This window comes from Haliotis asinina, chromosome 13 (genome assembly GCF_037392515.1).
Source record: "Haliotis asinina isolate JCU_RB_2024 chromosome 13, JCU_Hal_asi_v2, whole genome shotgun sequence".
NCBI classification, from domain to species: Eukaryota; Metazoa; Mollusca; class Gastropoda; order Lepetellida; family Haliotidae; genus Haliotis; species Haliotis asinina.
In genome coordinates this window covers 30,314,890-30,333,989 of record NC_090292.1, presented here as the reverse complement: position 1 = coordinate 30,333,989, position 19,100 = coordinate 30,314,890, and the positions used below count along the sequence as shown (strand labels likewise).

The 19,100-nt window shown below is 40.9% G+C and overlaps 1 protein-coding gene across 1 annotated transcript; it reads left to right on the top strand.

Annotated features, from left to right (window-relative positions):
• The first annotated feature begins 5,540 nt into the window (after positions 1–5,540).
• On the top strand, positions 5,541–12,971 carry LOC137260266 (perlucin-like). The gene is made up of 4 exons (XM_067797962.1): positions 5,541–5,587; positions 6,630–6,720; positions 10,913–11,144; positions 12,832–12,971. The coding sequence occupies exons 1-4, from the start codon at positions 5,549–5,551 to the stop codon at positions 12,860–12,862; spliced, it is 393 nt and encodes a 130-aa protein (XP_067654063.1). The 5' UTR covers positions 5,541–5,548; the 3' UTR covers positions 12,863–12,971.
• The last annotated feature ends 6,129 nt before the right edge of the window (positions 12,972–19,100 follow it).

Here is a 19,100-nt window from a genome sequence, read left to right as displayed (position 1 = left end):
ACACCTGAGGATGTAACGAGGTCAAAGTTGTAGAGGTGTGTAGAGGCCATTACCCTGGTAAGTGACCATACATTCCCTTGGATACGAGCTTAATACGGTGGTCTAGAGTAACGCCTAGTCTGTAAGCATCCACACACACTGTATAGATAGATCTATATAGTTGAGGCACAATGGGTTGAATTTTGTGTCAAGATACTTATGAAAATACTTTTATTCATTTACAATCTCCAAAACATGAATGTGTTTGAAATTTTCGTGACAAAAATTATTTTTTCATCCTTAGCATTTATTCACGACTACTGCATGTTGAATTTTGTCAAATCCTTTGACAAAACTCCTTTGATTTGTGGACTTTGGAGGTAACAGAATTAAATAGAAACAGTTAATTTAAAACAGAAAAGGAGCCCCAGTGAAAAAGAGGGATTCACAACCTGAGGAAATAAAGCCTTTCCTCATTTAGGTGTGCAGCATTGCGACCGGAAGGGTAGAGGTATGGGTGGGGGAGGGCAGGACGAAAGTGAAATTGATGATGTTCAGGGACACTTAGACAGATTCGCTGTGGTCAGTTAAGGTCAAAAGAGTACGATGATACGGATGACAACTGCATTAAAGCAAGTGGGTTATGGGCGAAGTACCGTTTTAGGAACAGAGTGAGTGAGTGAATTGGGTTTCACGCCGATTTTAGCAATATTCCAGCAATATCATGGTAAGGGACACCAGATATATGGGCGTCACATATTGCACTCACGTGAAGAATCGAACCGAACCTTCAGCTGGACGAGCGAACGCTTTATCCGCTGGGCTTTAACAGAGGCGTTGTATTCAGTTATTATATTCATGTAAACTAGCGCAAATTTTGGTTAGAAACTGGTAGCTGAGCTCAAAACAAAGAGGACCAACAAACGATTTGTGTTGTCAGTTTGAGACATATCCGCCAACAGTTTTCAACACCTAAAACGCCATCGTCCACAACATAAACTCTTACGACGGAAGGGCAAGGGGAAGCGTTTTGGAGATTGAAGCATTTTATATAGACAAGCGGTAACGACAGTCGTTTGTCTCATTCAAAACCAACTTTGATTTCTTATATGGTATGATTGATGCCCTCCGCAGAAAAGAAAAAAGTCAACTTTTCCTCCCCTCTTCTTTCTCTCCTCTATCATTCATGCCCTTTTCACTCTCACTCTATCAATGTCGACTTTGCGGTCTACATTTTTTTCCTTTCTGTCCAACCAGTCCCGCCCTCGTCTTCGTCTGAGCAAAGTTCTCCAAAATTTAAAACAAATATAAAATAATTTTAAAAATAATTCTGTGAAGAAATTATATCAGTCAAAAGTAACTAGAAGTTATTTTAGAATATAAATTAATAAAAAAATATGATTCTGTAAAGAAAATATGTAAGTCAATAGTGAATAAACGTTAATTTACAATATAAATTAATAAACAAAACATAATTCTGTAAAGAATACATGTAAGTCAATAGTGATTAAACGTTACCTTTTATATGGGACTATTAATGCTTAATTATTTAAGGACATGTAATTTGCGGAATTTGGTGTTCTTCAACTTTTTTTAAACGTAATGTATATGCCTTTTTAAAAAGAAACTACCTATAGATATGACATACATTTTTCGGTGGTCGATATCAGGATAACTTGTTTTATGTTAAATGTGAGTGAGTTTAGTTTTACGTCTCTTTTAGCAATATTCCAGCAATATCACGGCGGGGGACACCATAAATGGGCTTGACACATTGTACCCATGAAGGGAATTGAACACGGGTCTTCGGCGTGATGAGCGGACAGCTAGGTTACCCTATCGCCTCATTATTGTGAAAGGGTCTAGACAGTGTCTAGAGTTGTAGACCACACCCCAAAGTTCAACGACCTCCCAAGAACAAAGAAAGACAAATATCCCCCAGCCTAAAGACCACATATGCATGATATGTCATGTTAAACAGCTTTGTCAAGTCAGGGCGATAAGCAAATGTTATATGTATTTATAACTGACATTTTATATAAGAATTTCCAAAAGCAAAAAACTAAACGCCTCTGTTTAGAAATTAATAGGCACAACTTCCAGTCGGAATTAACGGGTGTATTTAATAAATTTACAGACAAATATGTATGTTCTTAAATAAAGTTATCTGTAGGAGAACCTCAAATTTCAAGTTGGCTGGGAAGTAAAAGCGTTGACAAAGTTTTTCAAAGACATGTATCATGTGATCGCATCACCATTTCTCTTCATCACCATCCCTAAACACAACGTTTGGGATGCACGTGCACAACGCAGTAGCTCAATACACGTGCAATGTTTTGTTCTTTATTTAGATAGTTTTATGAAGGTCGCAAAATCACTGTAGACCATTAATTCTGACCGTCATAGTATTCCTAAAATCTAAGTTAGCCGGTCTATTTTTCCTTAACAAATGAAAATCATACACATGCACATTTTATACCAATCATGTTTCAAGAGTGATTATTCTAAAAACAACTATGGTTATAAGGAACTGCAGGTGGTGCTTCACACTAAAAATATTCATAGTTTTCATATCAACATTGACTAGCTCCAATATATCTGAGAACGTTTTCAGTCGTGAATTAAAATTTAAGCTCCACTGCTTTCTTAACTACGAACTACGGATAGAACGAACTAATTTCAGTGGTCCCTTGTAGTTCGTTATAAAAGTAAATTATTTGTCGAGAATTCTTCCACTGATGGTTGCTGATGTCCTTAAGATAAATTAATAAGAAGATGGTTTTAAAATGTTTGTTTATTCTTAGCGTGTCACTTCAGTATCAGAGGCTCAGAGTTAATAGTCTGAAAAAATGTATTTGTGAAAAGAATACTCTAACTATTCTCATATACGCTGTTTTATTGTTTATACATTATCATGAAATATTCGTGCCAGTAAAATGTCTGAAGGGCTAGTGACATGTCTGGGTCATTAGCCCACTGGCTAGTGACAGTTTGAATCTGTTTTTAGCAGTGATATGAAGACGTATTTGCTTAAGGGATATTCACCGTAGAGTGTTACGTCCCTTTGTCGTTGGTCCTGGGTTCGAATCCCTAATAAGTCTGATTATAGACCACGATATTGGACGTGCCTGATGAGACGTTACCAGCAATAAAGTGTTGGACTGTAACCGACAAGGGGGCATTTCAAATTTGAAGTGACAAGTTTGTAAGTATGGCTTCACGCCGTTTTTAGCAATGTCCCAGCAATTTCGTGGCGTAGGACACCGGAAATGGGCTTCGCAGTTATTACCCATGTAGGGAATCGAACCCAGGCTTTTGGCGCACTGCCTGTACAGACGCGGTAATCATCATGCATCATGTGCAGTTTGTACTTTCACGTTTGGGGACGGTGGGGTAGCCCAGTGGGTAAAGCGTTTGCTCATCACACCGAGGCCCGGGTTCGTTCCTCAAATGAGTAGAATGTATGAAGCCCATTTCTGCTGTACCCCACCTTGACATTGCTGGGATATTGCTAAAAGCGGCGTAAAACCATATTCATTCGCTCACTTTCACTTTTTGAGAAGGTAGATTTCGGAGTTCGTGTTGCGCACCTTAGTCTAGCCAGGATCTTGTGGTTCCAGTACCAGAATCCTCTTGAGAATGTACCTTTTCTGCCAGTCGCCGTGTGCACGTGAGTTTATACCATGAACTATTCGTTCCCGATGAACATTGAGAATTAGTGTTTGCCAGTCGAAGGTTCAGTTCATTTTGTTAGTAACGAACTGCTCAAAGCGTCCATAACACTCACAAACACCTCACTCTCACTCTATCAACGTCGACTTTTCGTTTCGCATCGTTTGCCTTTCTGTCCCACCGGCCCCGCCCTTGTCTTCGTCTGAAAAAAGTTCTCCAAAATTTAAATAAAATATAAATTAATAAAGAAAATATATCTGTAAAGAATATGTATAAGTCAGCCGTGATTAAACGTTGCCTTTTTATAAGCCAATAATGCTTATTTTTAATGACGTGTAATTTGCGAAATTTGCTGTTCTTCAACTTTTCTTAAACGTATTTTTTGTGCCTTTTTGAAAAGAAACATGCTATAAATATGACATACATATTTCGGTAGTCGATATCAGGATAACTTGTTTTGTTTTAAAATGGGGAAGTTAGTTGTACGCCGTTTTTAGCAATATTCCAGCATTATCGTGAACTATAGGCTCCCGATGAATATTGAGAATTAGTGTTAACCAGTCGAAGGTTCAGCTCATCGTGTCAGTAACGAACTGCTCAAAGCGTCCATCACACTCACAAACCCTGTGGACGTTGAGGCAGCTTGGGGACTCATTCACGCACGCACTCACCCACACACGCATTCTCTCACTCATCCACTTACTCACTCGCTCATTCAGTACTCACCTACTCAACCGCCCACTCATTCACGTACCCACCCATACTCAAACACCTACATAAACAATCAATCAATCACCTATCAGAGTACCCTCCCATACTCAGTAAAAGCACTCACTCCTTCACCCACTCAACTGCCCACCAAACCACTCACTCATCCAGTCACCCATCCACACACTCACTGACTCAGTCCACTCACTCAATTACTCACCCACCCACCCACTTACTGACTCAGTCCACTCACTCAATCACTCACCCATCCACTTACTGACTCAGTCCACTCACTCAATCACTCACCCACCCACACACTCATTCACCTACCTACGGGCTAACTCACACACCTACATAAACAATCAATCAATCACCTATCAGAGTACCCTCCCATACTCAGTAAAAGCACTCACTCCTTCACCCACTCAACTGCCCACCAAACCACTCACTCATCCAGTCACCCATCCACACACTCACTGACTCAGTCCACTCACTCAATTACTCACCCACCCACCCACTTACTGACTCAGTCCACTCACTCAATCACTCACCCACCCACCCACTTACTGACTCAGTCCACTCACTCAATCACTCACCCACCCACACACTCATTCACCTACCTACGGGCCAACTCACACACCTACATAAACAATCAATCAATCACCTATCAGAGTACCCTCCCATACTCAGTAAAAGCACTCACTCCTTCACCCACTCAACTGCCCACCAAACCACTCACTCATCCAGTCACCCATCCACACACTCACTGACTCAGTCCACTCACTCAATTACTCACCCACCCACCCACTTACTGACTCAGTCCACTCACTCAATCACTCACCCACCCACCCACTTACTGACTCAGTCCACTCACTCAATCACTCACCCACCCACACACTCATTCACCTACCTACGGGCTAACTCAAACAATGAATCACTCAATCACCTACCCAGTGTACCCACCCATACTCACTCCAAGCACTCACTCCCTCACTCACCCACTCACTCACCCACACACTCGCTCACTCACTCACTCATCCACTCACTCACCCACACACTCACTCAGTCCACAAACCTACCAACCCACTCACCCACTCACCCACTCACTCACTCACTCACCCACACTTGTTCTCCATCAGCGTCAGCGGTATGCCCCGAAGACTTCACGAGGGTGGGGGAGTCTTGTTACATGGTTGTGCCGGTCAACATGTCTTGGGCAGATGGATGGGTGAGTTGGCCACTTGTCACTGAGTCAGTGTGATTATGCCTGTGAGTTGTCTGGTAAGTTTGTAATCTTTTACACATCCTGTAATTTAAATTAACGTGCATTCAATGGATGACTGCAAGGGCAAAGATCCAGACGCGGCCTTTGATACACTTCCACTAAATCCATTCAATATGATCTCCTTTGACCCATAAAGGGTCCAAGAACGCAGACTGTGACAGATAGTTCTGACCAATGATAATAAAAGCGAAGCTAAAAAGGTTTGGGTTTAGTGACAGGATAATCTGTATTGGTTCCATTTGGACCTTGCAAATTTGGAGTATACCTGGATTATTGCAAACGCGTGTGTTTTCTGTAGTCACAGAGCTGATACCTGGAACATCCGGCCTTTTGTCCTCAGCAAGTCACAAAAAGGCGGCTAACGGGATCGGGTAGTCAGGCTTGTTGATTTGGTTGACACATGCAACTGTATCCCAATAGCATAGATGGGTGCTCATGCTGTTGATCAGTGGATCATCTGGTCCAGGACCCGTGAAGGTCCCGGGGTAGAATAGGCCTTCAGCAACCCATGCTTGCCATAAAAGGTGACTATGCTTGTCGTAAGAGGCGACTAACGGGATCGGGTGGTCAGACTAGCTGACTTGGTTGACACATGTCATCGGTTCCCCATTGCGCAGATCGATGCTCATGTTGTTGATCGCTGGATTGTCTGGTCCAGACTCGATTATTTACAGACCGTCGCCATATAGCTGGAATATTGCTAAGTGCGACGTAAAACTAAACTCACTCACTCACTCACTGGTCCAGACCGCTGACTTATAGCTGGTATATTGCTGAGTGCAACTAAACAAACAAAGCGTTTTCTCAGTAAAATATCTTTTCGGTTTTGTTTGTCGTGTGCAGGGTTAAACAAGAACCATACAAGCAAACATAGAGCTCGTTAGACGGCAAACAAACAAAAGCCTGTATGGAATACATTTGCACATTTATCAAATGCAGAGTGAAATTTGAGTGTCATTTTGCTGTTCTGTCGACGATGCTGTAGGTTATGTGCAAGGCGATGAGGTCGTTCCCGGTGGAAATCGACAGCCGTGACGAACAACTCCGGGTGTACGGCTTTCTCCAACGACACCACGGTGAGTGCCCCCCCTCAGTAAATCAGGGTAGGTGTCAATAGGACATCTGTCATTCTTAATTAATGGCAATAGGACACGTTTCATTATGGCTAAACGTCAATACGACATTGTTTCATTATCACCGAGTTTCATAGTGGCTAAGTGACAATAGGACATTGTTTCATAATGGCTGAGTGACAATAGGACATTGTTTCATAATGGCTGAGTGACAAAAGGACACTGTTTCATTATGGCTGGGTGGCAATAGGACACTGTTTCATTCTGACTGAGTGACAATAGGACATTGTTTCATAATGGCTGAGTGACAATAGGACACTGCTTCATTAAGGCTGAGTGACAATAGGATATTGTTTCATTCTTAATTAGCAACAATAGGACACGTTTCATTATGGCTGAATGTTAATACGACATTGTTTCATTTATGATCAAATTACAATAGGACATTGTTTCACTATGACTGAGTGACAATATTACATTTTACCATGACTTCAGTAAATACTGGTTTGTGATTAGTTAATCAAAGTTAAAGTGTGATTATACACCTCTTTCCGGGGTAGAATAGGCCTTCAGCAACCCATGCTTGCTATTAAAGGCGACTCAGCTTGTCGTAAGAGGCGACTAACGGGATCGGGTGGTCAGGCTAGCTGACTTGGTTGACACATGTCATCGGTTCCCAAGTACGCAGATCGATGCTCATGTTGTTGATCACTGGATTGTCTGGTCCAGACTCGATTATTTACAGACCGCCGCCATATAGCTGGAATATTGCTGAGTGCAGCGTAAAACTAAAACTCACTCACTCACTCACTATACACCTCTGATTTCTCAACACACTATGTATGTATTTTAACGCTACGCGTTCGGTTTCAAGTAAAATTTAGAGATATAATTTCGTTATATCCTCCTGATTTTTTAACACAGTACGTTTACAGGCCTTCAGCAACCCATGCTTGCTTGTCGTAAGAGGCGACTAACGGGATCGGGTGGTCAGGCTCGCTCTCTTAGTCGACACATGCCATTGGTTCCCAATTGCGCAGATCGATGCTCATGAAGTTAATCACTGGATTCTCTGGTCCAGACTCGATTGTTTACAGACCACAGCAATATAGCTGGAATATTGCTGAGTGCTGCGTAAAACTATACTCACTCACAACCTCTTGACGCGAGGATAAATCCAGAGGAAACAGACACTGAAGAGCTCAGATCTCAATCACTGGTTTATTCCCACATTCCAACCACCATGAAATGACTAAGCAGGTTTATTACCAAACGACGCATTTATTATTTTTAATTTTTCAGTTCCGTATGACGTCCAAATCCCATTTGAAGGAGTGGTCGCAATCAGAACAGGGCATATGTCTTCCGTCATAAAATTTATGGTTCATTTCTTGTAATGTGCGATCAGACGCAAGGATTGATTACTGCCTTTTTGAATGAACAAAACCCCTGTCTACGGGACATCTTAATGTGTCTAATTGATTGGGGATTGTGTTTGTGAATCAAGTTTTAATCTTTAGTGTCTGATGTTTGACATCCGGGCACAACTTGACGAATGAGCAGCCAGGTGCGTTTGACTTAGGGACCTCCATTTGTCCCTGTTTTTTAACCCGAAACAATTTTTCAGCCATTGTGCGTCTTTAGGTGTGTGGTTGTCTTTCGTAACGTCCGTGTTTCATGATATGTGATTTTTATCAACCGTCATCCATACATATTGCAAACCCAGAGCTGTCAGGTACTCTCATGAGTGTTTTCGTGTTTTTCGACTAATGGTGTCTTGCGGTCCCGTTCTTAATTGTTTAGCATGTCACGCTTTTGGTAAGTGAAAGCATTGGCATGAGATTAGCTGATGTCTTTTTTCTCAGTGACATTAATAACATATAATAAGATAACCCTAAGTACCTTACATTAACATAGACCTACGGCTATCTCAGCGCTTAGTGAACTTCAATAATCTTGACCTAGGCTCCTTGACAATTTGACAAGCAGGTTACATGACAGTGACATTAATAACATTCATTACCTATGTGGGTAGTCGAACCCGGGTCGTAGGCGTGACGATCGAACGTTTTAACCACTAGGCTACCACACCGCCCCTAATAAGGCACAAAAGCTGAAACATTTTCTGACAATTACATTCAAAGGTGACAGGACATCTAGGCTGCATGTGATGGAAAGTCATTCCGTGAAAATCTTACTATCATGTTCCATATGTGTTGTTCAATTGATACGTAAGCTCCATGACAATATGACATGCAGGTCCCATGACAATCTGACATACAGGTTCCATGACAATCTGACAAACGGGAGTCTTGATAATCTGACAAGCAGGTTACATGACAATCTGACAAACAGGCTTCATGGAAATCTGACAACACACTCCATGACAATATGACAAACAGGCTTCTTGACAATCTTACAAACAGCTCCATGACAATCTGACAAGCAGGTTACATGATAATCTGACAAGCAGGCTCCATGCCAATCTGACAAACAGGCTCCATGACAACCTGGCGAACTGGCTTCTTGAAAATTTGACAAACAGGCTTCTTGCCAATCTGACAAGAAGGCTCCATGGAAATCTGACAAAAAAGCTTCTTGACAATCTGACAAAACAGGTTTCTTGACAATTTGACAATCGGCCTCATGACAATCTGACAAAATGGCTTCATGACAATCTTACAAACAGCTCCATGACAATCTGACAAGCAGGTTACATGACAATCTGACAAACAGGCTCCATGACTATCTGACAAGCCGGTTACATGACAAACAGGCTCTATCACAACCTGACAAAACGGCTTCGTGACGATTTTACAAACAGCTCCATGACAATCTGACAAGCAGGTTACATGACAGTGTGACAAACAGGCTCCATGACAACCTGACAAACTGGCTTCTTGAAAATCTTACAAACAGCTCCATGGCAATCTGACAAAACGGGTCCTTGACAATCTGACAAACTGGCCTCTTGACAATCTTACAAACAGCTCCATGGCAATCTGACAAAACGGGTCCTTGACAATCTTACAAACAGCTCCATGACAATCTGACAAGCAGGTTACATGACAATCTTACAAACAGGTTATATGACAATCTGACAAGCAGAGCAGGCTCCAAGACAATCTGTCAAGCAGGGCCTAGATTTTAGAAGATCTGTTGGCGCTAAGATAACCCTAAGTACCTTACATTAACATAGACCTACGGCTATCTCAGCGCTTAGTGAACTTCAATAATCTTGACCTAGGCTCCTTGACAATTTGACAAGCAGGTTACATGACAATCTAACATGCAGGCTCCATGGCAATCTGACAAACAGGCTCCATGACAACCTAACGGGCAGCTTACATGACAATCTAACAAGCAGTCTCCATGACAATCTGTCAAGCAGACTCTATGTCAATCTGACAAGCTGGTTGCATGACAATCTGCGAAGCAGGGTCCATGTCAATCTGACAAATAGGCCCCAAAACAATATGACAAGCAGGCTCCATGACAATCTAACATGCAGACTTCTTGACAATTTGATTGTCAGGTTCCATGACAACTGGACACTCAGGTTTTACTACAAAGGTCAAAAGGTCAAGAAATTCCTTAATAGTCCGCTGATCAAGGTAGGCATCATCAAAATATGGAAATCTGACTGTAAGTGTGTAACCTGCGATTTGTAGCATACATCGGTGAGACAGTCGGTTAGCCATTGAGTTCTTTGGTGAGTCATGCTGGAAGTTCGTTAGCCTGGACGTTTGGCGACAAGTCAGACCACTACTGAGTTACATATTCCGTCAATACTCTTTCTTTCTATCTATCTATCTACCTATCTATCTAACTACGTATCTATCTACCTGTCTTAGACTAAGTATCTATCTATCTAAGTATCTATCTATACCTCTCTCTCTACCTCTCTCTCTGTCTCTCTCTCTCTCTCTCTCTCTGTCTGTCTGTGTGTGTGGGTGTGTGTGTGTGTGTGTGTGTGTGTGTATTGAAGAAATTATATCTGGACCAAGGATCTTTTGTGTATACATCAATTGGACCATGAACTCACATGCATTGCCATATTTTATATTGAAAATTATTTACATTTTTATATAGCCGTTACATAATGTAGATCAGCAGTAAGTCAGGTAGGTGCCCTGTGAGTCGATTATCTCCTATTGATGTGTAATCAATATAAATGTCTTCAATCTCAACTCAGAGCGCAGCAAGTTCTGGACAGGGAGCACTGACCTCTACGTAAACATGCAGTGGACATGGATGACCAGTGGAAATGCGGTCACTTATACGAACTGGGTGGACGGACAACCGGACAATAATTACAACAACCATACAGGAAACTGGGACACGTGCTTGGTGCTGGACATGAGCAGACAGGCGGGCTGGAGTGATGAACAGTGTGAACAGGCCAATTACATGCTGTGTGAAGCTGAGTGAGTCAGTCAGTGTATTTTTGGAACTAAGCGTTCAGTCCTTAGGTTCACAAATATGTTACAGAGCTGGGCCTAGATTTTAGAAAAGCTCTCTTTTCGATAAGACAGCCGTTAATGCCAGACATTAACATTACCTTACTAGTGTCTTAGCGCTTCGAAAATCTAGGCTCTGGTGCATTAACCTGTACGTCAAAGACCATAGCCACTGAATTAGACAACGTGTCGTCAAGCCATTGAGTAAGTTATTGAGATGGACGGTTAGCCATTTTGTAAGTCAGTGAGATGGTTGGTTAGCCATTAGATAAGTCAGTGAGATAGTCGGTTTGCCACTATGCCATAAGTCAGTGAGATGGTTGGTTAGCCTTAGGTAAGTCAGTGAGATAGTCGGTTTGCCAGTATGCCATACGTCAGGAAGGTGGTTGGTTAGCCATTAGATAAGTCAGTGAGATAGTCGGTTTGCCAGTATGCCATAAGTCAGTAAGGTGGTTGGTTAGCCATTAGATATGTCAGTGAGATAGTCGGGTTGCCAGTATGCCGTAAGTCAGGAAGGTGGTTGGTTAGGCATTTTGTAAGTCAGTGATATGATTGGTTAGCCATTAGATAAGTCAGTGAGATAGCCGGTTTGCTAGTATGCTATAAGTCAGTAAGATGGTTGGTTAGTCAGTGAGATAGTCGGTTTGCCAGTATGCCATAAGTCAGGAAGGTGGTTGGTTAGCCATTAGATAACACAGTGAGACAGTCGGTTTGCCAGTAGGCCATAAGTCAGGAAGGTGGCTGGTTAGCCATTAGATAAATCAGTGAGATAGCCGGTTTGCCAGTAGGCCATAAGTCAGGAAGGTGGTTGGTTAGCCATTAGATAAGTCAGTGAGATAGTCGGTTTGCCAGTATGCCATAAGTCAGTAAGGTGGTTGGTTAGCCATTAGATAAGTCAGTGAGAGCTAGTGGGTGAGATAATCGGTTAGCCAGTGATTACGTCAATGAAGTTGGTCGGTAAACCGAAGATGAAGAGCTCGTTGTTTCAGCTCGTGACGATCCGGGTTAGAACTGATCTTCAGTAAACCATGCTCATCTTAAGAGGCTTGGTTGACACAGGTCATCGGTTCCAAATTGTACAGATCCATGCTCATGAGGTTGATCACTGGATTGTCTGGTCCAGATTTGATCATTTACAGACCGCCGCCACAAAGCTTGAATATTGCTGAGTACGGCGTCAAACTAAACTCACTCACCATATGTAGATGTAGGAGGAAAACCCGAAGTAATGCATGTGTCACATGTTTACGACTTGGGTAAAATAAAAACGCGCAAGTATGGTGCTGGCAGACGTGAAAGGATATTTAGTGTGATCACAAGGGACGTAACTCTAGATGACTGCGTTCCCACTGGTTGGCCTGAAGTTATACACATATACAAATTTGACTGACATTTGTTTCAAAAAACATTCTCTATCAGAAAAAAACACATAAATATTTGCCGAGAAGGAATGTGCATTTACGCAGTGTCACCTGTGCATGATTAATTACAAACACGGAAGTGAGAGCACATTCTAGTGAATGTCTCCGCGATATCACGTTTGTCATTCTGAGGGCACAGCACATACACAAGAACTGCGGAAATCATTTGTTTATTAATATTTACGTTGCATCTACATGATGTTTTTAATGATATACCGTCCCTATTGTTTCAGCGCTATGTCGGGAAGCATTCTCGTGGGATAATCTGCGCAAGTTGTGACGTCATATATGGCTGACGTATCACCTGCTGGCGTGTCATATATGATCAGGATGTAGTTTGCATTGTCAAACATTAAACATCTGATATCTTAAATATGTCGGATTTAATGATTTAATGTTGAAAAAAGTGTTTCGCTTTTCGTTTATTTGTGTTTGAGATCAGTTGACTCTGGGCATGCTTGGTTGTAACGGCAGCTGATTGGCTAAGCTGTGAGAATAAGGTACCATCAAAGGGAGGTAATAAAATTATCGGACCCTCCCGCAGATGCATCCAGAGTTTCGTGGAGATTTTTGGGAACGTAAACCCTGGAGACATACACGTTGGTGTAAGGTGTGAAGTCAACCGCTTTGATGTTGTTGAATATTGCCATATCATTCACTCACCCAACTCAAGCGGTCCATGGTAGTATTTTGGGGATACTGTGATGTTTACAAGACTGACCTCAGATCGAATGAATTTTGAAAGCGGTGTAAATCAAAACTATATACACTCGCTCAATTAATGTCGAGAATCAAGCACAGTAGCAAGAAGTACCCCAATTGAATCGCTATTACGATCGAACCTTCTCCGGAAAGACGCTACAGGTCTATTGGTACAGAACACTGAAAGCTTGATCGAGTGAGTGAGTGGCTTTTAGCTTTTCGCCCTTTCAAGCTATTTTCAGGCAATATCACAGCGGGGAGCACCAAAAAATGAGCTTAGCACATGGTACCCATGGGAGGGATCGAACCCGGGTCCTCAGCTTGATGAACGAACGAGCTAATCACCCGGCTAACTCTCCCCAAGGCTGGATTAATGTGGTACGGATCTGGAACGAGCCCTCATCTTTTAATTCGGACCTTTTTATAAAGTTTAGAAGTAAAAGTAAAGAAAAATATTTGCAAGCCTCAGTGACAGTCACGAAATCTTTGTTTACAAGATTAAAATATCAAAGTGCACGATCCCTGGTTAACTGTGATATAAGATTTCCTTAATAAGATGAACTATCTCGACAAGAACGCAATACCGCACTTCGCCCTTTTTCCTACAGTGCACCTGTCGAATCAGGTCAAACAATGACGATCATTGGTACATTTTGCCCGTGCTGCACGCGATGCTCGAGTTTCACATCGCATACTGGTGTATATGACAGTGGTATCTGCGTTTGACAGGCGTGGATGCGTGCAGGTGGCCTTCCGGAAAGAGTGCAAGTTTGACACGTGCTGCATGTAAAGCTCGGACTGGCGATGTCGCCACGCGCTACGACACTTCAATTGCATTTACTGTTGAAAGAATTCTTAGTTGTCACCAAGAACAGATTTCGTCTAAGAAATCTTCCAAATAACAGCATTGATTATGTTTTGTTCAAAACCGGTTCTGACTTGTCAATGATCTTTATTTCTCGAAAACCCACCAACGGTGGTATATGAGACAAATAAATGCAAATTAAGACAATATATACATACCTAGATAGGAAGGATGTACAGAGATGGTTAGGGTCAAAGTTACAAAATAGATTTTTATTTGGAGCTTTTTGAAAACCAGTCTTATATGTTTTTGGTATGTTACGTGATGTGTTGGTTCTATTCGGTTTGAAAAAGAATCTTTAAGAAATGCGGTCAGCGTAGGCAAATTCATTTAACAAGGTTTCCGGCATTCGAACCAAAATACACGCCCTGACAATATGCTATGAGAATGTGGCTTAACTATTCACAGGCATGTGGTATTGACAGAGCTCCAGATAATGTTTCAAGCAATTGGTTATTTACTCCCATATCTGTTTATGTATGAGTATTTGCACTTTTTGAGGAGTAACTAGCATTTTGCATACACCCACTAGTTTAAAGAATTGAGTACTTTTGCAAATAGTGTCTTATCCTTTCGGATAATTAACACTTCTAAATATGCAAATATAAATGCTTCTCAATTTTTAGTAATTCTCACATTCCCATATATAGTCGACAACAATTTTGGAAGTCACGTGACTACTACAGTCAACTCCAGACAGTGGCTACGGCTACAATATATATAGTACACGTATATATAGGCTGTTATAGAGTTCGGGCTCCACGACGAATTATCACATACAAGCCTATTTAGTTCTCTGAGTACATTACGCAAGGTATTATAGACCTGTTGGGTTTTCAGTAATTCTTATGCGTTTTTGTACTCCCAAATTTGATTTTTTTTACTAAAATACGTAGATATACGCCTTATCTGGAGCTCTATATTGATAACCAGTTCTAACCTGGATCTTTGAACATTCGACTCGTAAATCGCGTGATCGCTTGGTCACACTGGTGGTTGTCGTCGTATCCATTTGGCAAGAGAGACTCTCATGACGTCAATCACTAGATTGTGTGGTCCATACTCAATTCTGAGTATTTCAGTGTTGGCGTCATCCAGCTTGAAAATTTTTCTTTTGTATTTCAGTTTTTCCCCAATCAGTAGCACAAACAATATAATTATGGCCATGTATGTGCAAATGAACATATTTTTTCTTTGTGTCAGTTGGTAAATACAAAATGCAAACAGATATTATATGTTTGAAATTTTGCTGATAAACAAACACACACGTCAGAGGATCGGTAGGTGAAGTGAGCATTCATTTCGTGAATATTGGCTTGCTAAGTTGAAGGTCACAACTTACAGAAATTCGGTCAGAAGGAAGTAACTTACAAACTTCTGTCTATCACCTCGTCTCGAAAACATGTCAAAGGAACATCATATTTGTATCCGGTTAAAAACTTTATGAAAAAAACTGACATGCACATACGCAGTTGCGGACTATTTTTCGTTGAGTGAGACGGGTTTTTTGGGTGTTTTTTTTTTTTTTTTTTTGTATTTTTGTTTTTTGCTTTTTTTCAGGTTTTACGCCTCTTTTACCAATATTCAAACAATATCACGGCGGGGGACATCAGAAATGGGCTTCATACATTGTACCTAATTGTACCCATGTGGGGAACCGAACCCTGCTCTTCTCCGTGACTAGCGGATGCGTTAACTAAAGTTTTTTTTTTTGTTTTTTTTTATATATTTTTTTATTGACACCACAATTGCATATAGTGCTGTACATGTTGTATACAATGTTTGCAATGGTATATGGGGTTACATTCAACATATGTTATACATACTCACGAGTATCCATACTATCCTGCAATATGCAGTATTATATTTAATATGTCATAAAGTACGCGTCTTAACAACTTGGCATAAACATCAGATGAATGAGTCATGTATGACATATCATATTGTCTCTATCCCAATATCTGGCCTATTAAGCTGTATACATTGCATCATGTTCAAACACATCTTATTGTATGTTGCATTACATATAATCTATCATGTTCTATAAATAATAGTGCATTACAGCCAGCATATTTTATGTATTGGAAATACATCTGACATATTATATTGTTAATATCGCCTCCTGTAATATGTCATGTTGTATATTGCTAAAAAACATCATATATATTGCTTCGTTATACAGCAGTACACCCAACATACCATGTGCACTTAGTATCACATCTGACATATCATGTTGTATATAGCACACCCGACACAGTATATACAGTCAGGTCCAACCAACCGTGTTATACATCGTGTATTATCTGACAGATATTACATATAGGTCTTATCAAACATTTGTTACATATAGTATCACATCTGATATATCATGCAGAGTCTGACATCAGATTGAATGCGTATTGTATGTTTCGCCAACATTTATCTTGCTGTGTCTTATATTTCATCAGATAGCCGCCCTATAATATATGTTCCCAGTGATACATCAGTTCAGTTATTATAAATTGGTTAACTAATTAATCAGTATCTAACGAGAACGATGATATTTATTTATTTATTTATTTATTTGTTTGTTTTGTTTTGTTTCTAAAGAGGAAACAGATCAAGACTTCACAGAAGCAGTTGCTGCATCACAGGTCAGGTTTGAATAGTGGGAGTAGAGGATGCCATTTCTTTGCAAACTTTATCATTTCATTCTTTCTTTTGGCAATGAAGCCTTCAACAGTGAAAATATCTTTTAAAGTATTTATAAAGTTATTAGATTTGGGAATGATTCCTTTCAAAGAAGAGACGTAGATATGTCTTTTTGCTGAAATGGTGATATACTCGTAATTCGTAAGTAACGGGATTTTACTTAAGGCACTAAAATACACTAAATATTTTGTCAGATGACATTTTTGTATCAAGTAAGTTTGAAGATCATTCCAAAACTTATTAGTTTCACGACATTCCCAATAAACATGGCACAAGTTTTCATCCTCATCCTTACAAAAGCTGCATAAGCCACTTTGAATAAGGTTCGTTTTTAAAAGTTCCTTTTTGGTATAGATGATACCATGTAAAAATTTAAATTGAAAATCTAAGAGTTTTACATCGTTAATGTGTTGTCTGTAAGACTTAAAAGTCATTGGCCAATCAAAATTTGTATCATCGACCATATTTTCCCATTTATGACATATATGAGCATTATTAGCGTTAACTAAAGTTCCCCCGCGGCTCGTTTTGTCGCTTTTAACGTTGCTTTGTACAGGCGTCGTGTTTGGCCACTGCGTGGAAGCCCTCTGTGATACATGGTGGCACACATTTAACCCTTTGGTGAAAATCAACGAACAAGGGTATATGGTTCTCACAAACCAAGAGTGGAGGTGGGGTAGCCTACTGGTTAAAGAGTCCACTCATCACTCCGAAGACCCGGGTTCGATTCCCCTCATGGGTACGATTCGCAGATCGATGCTCATGCTGTTGATCATTGGGTTGTCCGGTCCATACTCGATTTCTGGTGTTCACCGCCGTGATATTCCTGGAATATTGCAACTGTGTTACACAAAAGTCACTCACTCACTCACTCACAAGCCAACGTCACATTCAGGACGAATCGGGATTCGAACCCACGAACAATGGAACGTCATTCGGTGCAGACTGTGCACCCTTAGGTCACCCGTTATTTGTGTGTTTCTCCAGTATGAGGATGGACAGGCAATGTGAATAGACTGGATTAAACACTAAATAGAGGCTACTTTCATAAAGCAACCTTTACTTACTTTAACCTAAACTCCCATTTTTTAATGCTGCACTAAGTTTACCTTAGTGACATACGATCACCTTAATACTTCACTGCATGAGTAACTTATGACATGATTTTCTAAATTTAGATTAATCTGAACTAGTTTTTAAATTACGACGTAGATCGTGATTCTCCCTTTCGTAAAAAATTAATACAGTAGTAGTAGTAGTAGCAGTAGTAGTAGTAGTAGCAGTAGCAGTAGTAGTAGTAGTAGTAGCAGTAGTAGTAGTAGCAGCAGTAGTAGTAGTAGTAGCAGCAGCAGCAGCGGCAGTAGTAGTAGTAGTAGCAGCAGCAGTAGTAGTAGTAGCAGTAGTAGTAGTAGTAGTAGCAGTAGCAGTAGTAGTAGTAGCAGTAGCAGTAGTAGCAGCAGCAGCAGCGGCAGTAGTAGTAGTAGTAGCACCACCACCACCAGTAGTAGTAGTAGTAGCAGCAGTAGTAGTAGTAGTAGTAACAGCAGCACCAGTAGTAGTAGTAGTAGTAGCAGCAGCAGCAGCAATAGTAGTAGTAGCAATAGCAGCAGCAGCAGTAGTAGTAGTAGCAATAGCAGCAGTAGTAGTAGCAGCAGTAGTAGTAGAAGCAGAAGTGTCACACGCGCATCATTTACATTAAAACACAGAATCACATGAAATAGTTTAAAGGAAGTGCTCACAGCCATAATGGGCTTACGAGACATATAAATACACGTGCGCGACTGACTGCTTACATGTAGGTGGACAATGTTGTTTATGAGATGAGGTGAAATGTGATTTAGCGTCGCTCATATGACAACATGCATGCAAGTGTATACGTGGCTTAACCTGGTTTTTGACAGCCAGCTCACTGGGATACCATATATACCACAGTTTATCAGGAATACGCCACTCACACACACTACGGAGACTCCTAGCCGACCAGTCATTGTTTTATCCATTAATATTTTGACGCTTATTGGTACAACGCGGACGTGGATCGAACCCGCGACCTTCCGCTCTCCGGGCGCAGGCTCTAACCACTACACCACGAAGGCAGTCCCTGTTTTTCAGGAGTGTTCGGGTGTAGAACGACCTTTTGTATCCCATCTTAGCATAAAACTACACAGTTTTGGAATAAAAAAACTTAATGTATTAATGTAATGAATAATTCTAAAAGGCAGCAGATGGTTGACAGAAAAAGTA

Excerpts from the sequence above, each read along its gene's own strand:
- LOC137260266 (XM_067797962.1), top strand. The coding sequence starts at position 5,549 with ATGGTTGTGCCGGTCAACATGTCTTGGGCAGATGGATGG. Across the intron at positions 5,588-6,629 it reads TGTCTTGGGCAGATGGATGG|GTTATGTGCAAGGCGATGAG; the intron begins GTGAGTTGGCCA and ends ACGATGCTGTAG. Across the intron at positions 11,145-12,831 it reads TACATGCTGTGTGAAGCTGA|CGCTATGTCGGGAAGCATTC; the intron begins GTGAGTCAGTCA and ends CTATTGTTTCAG.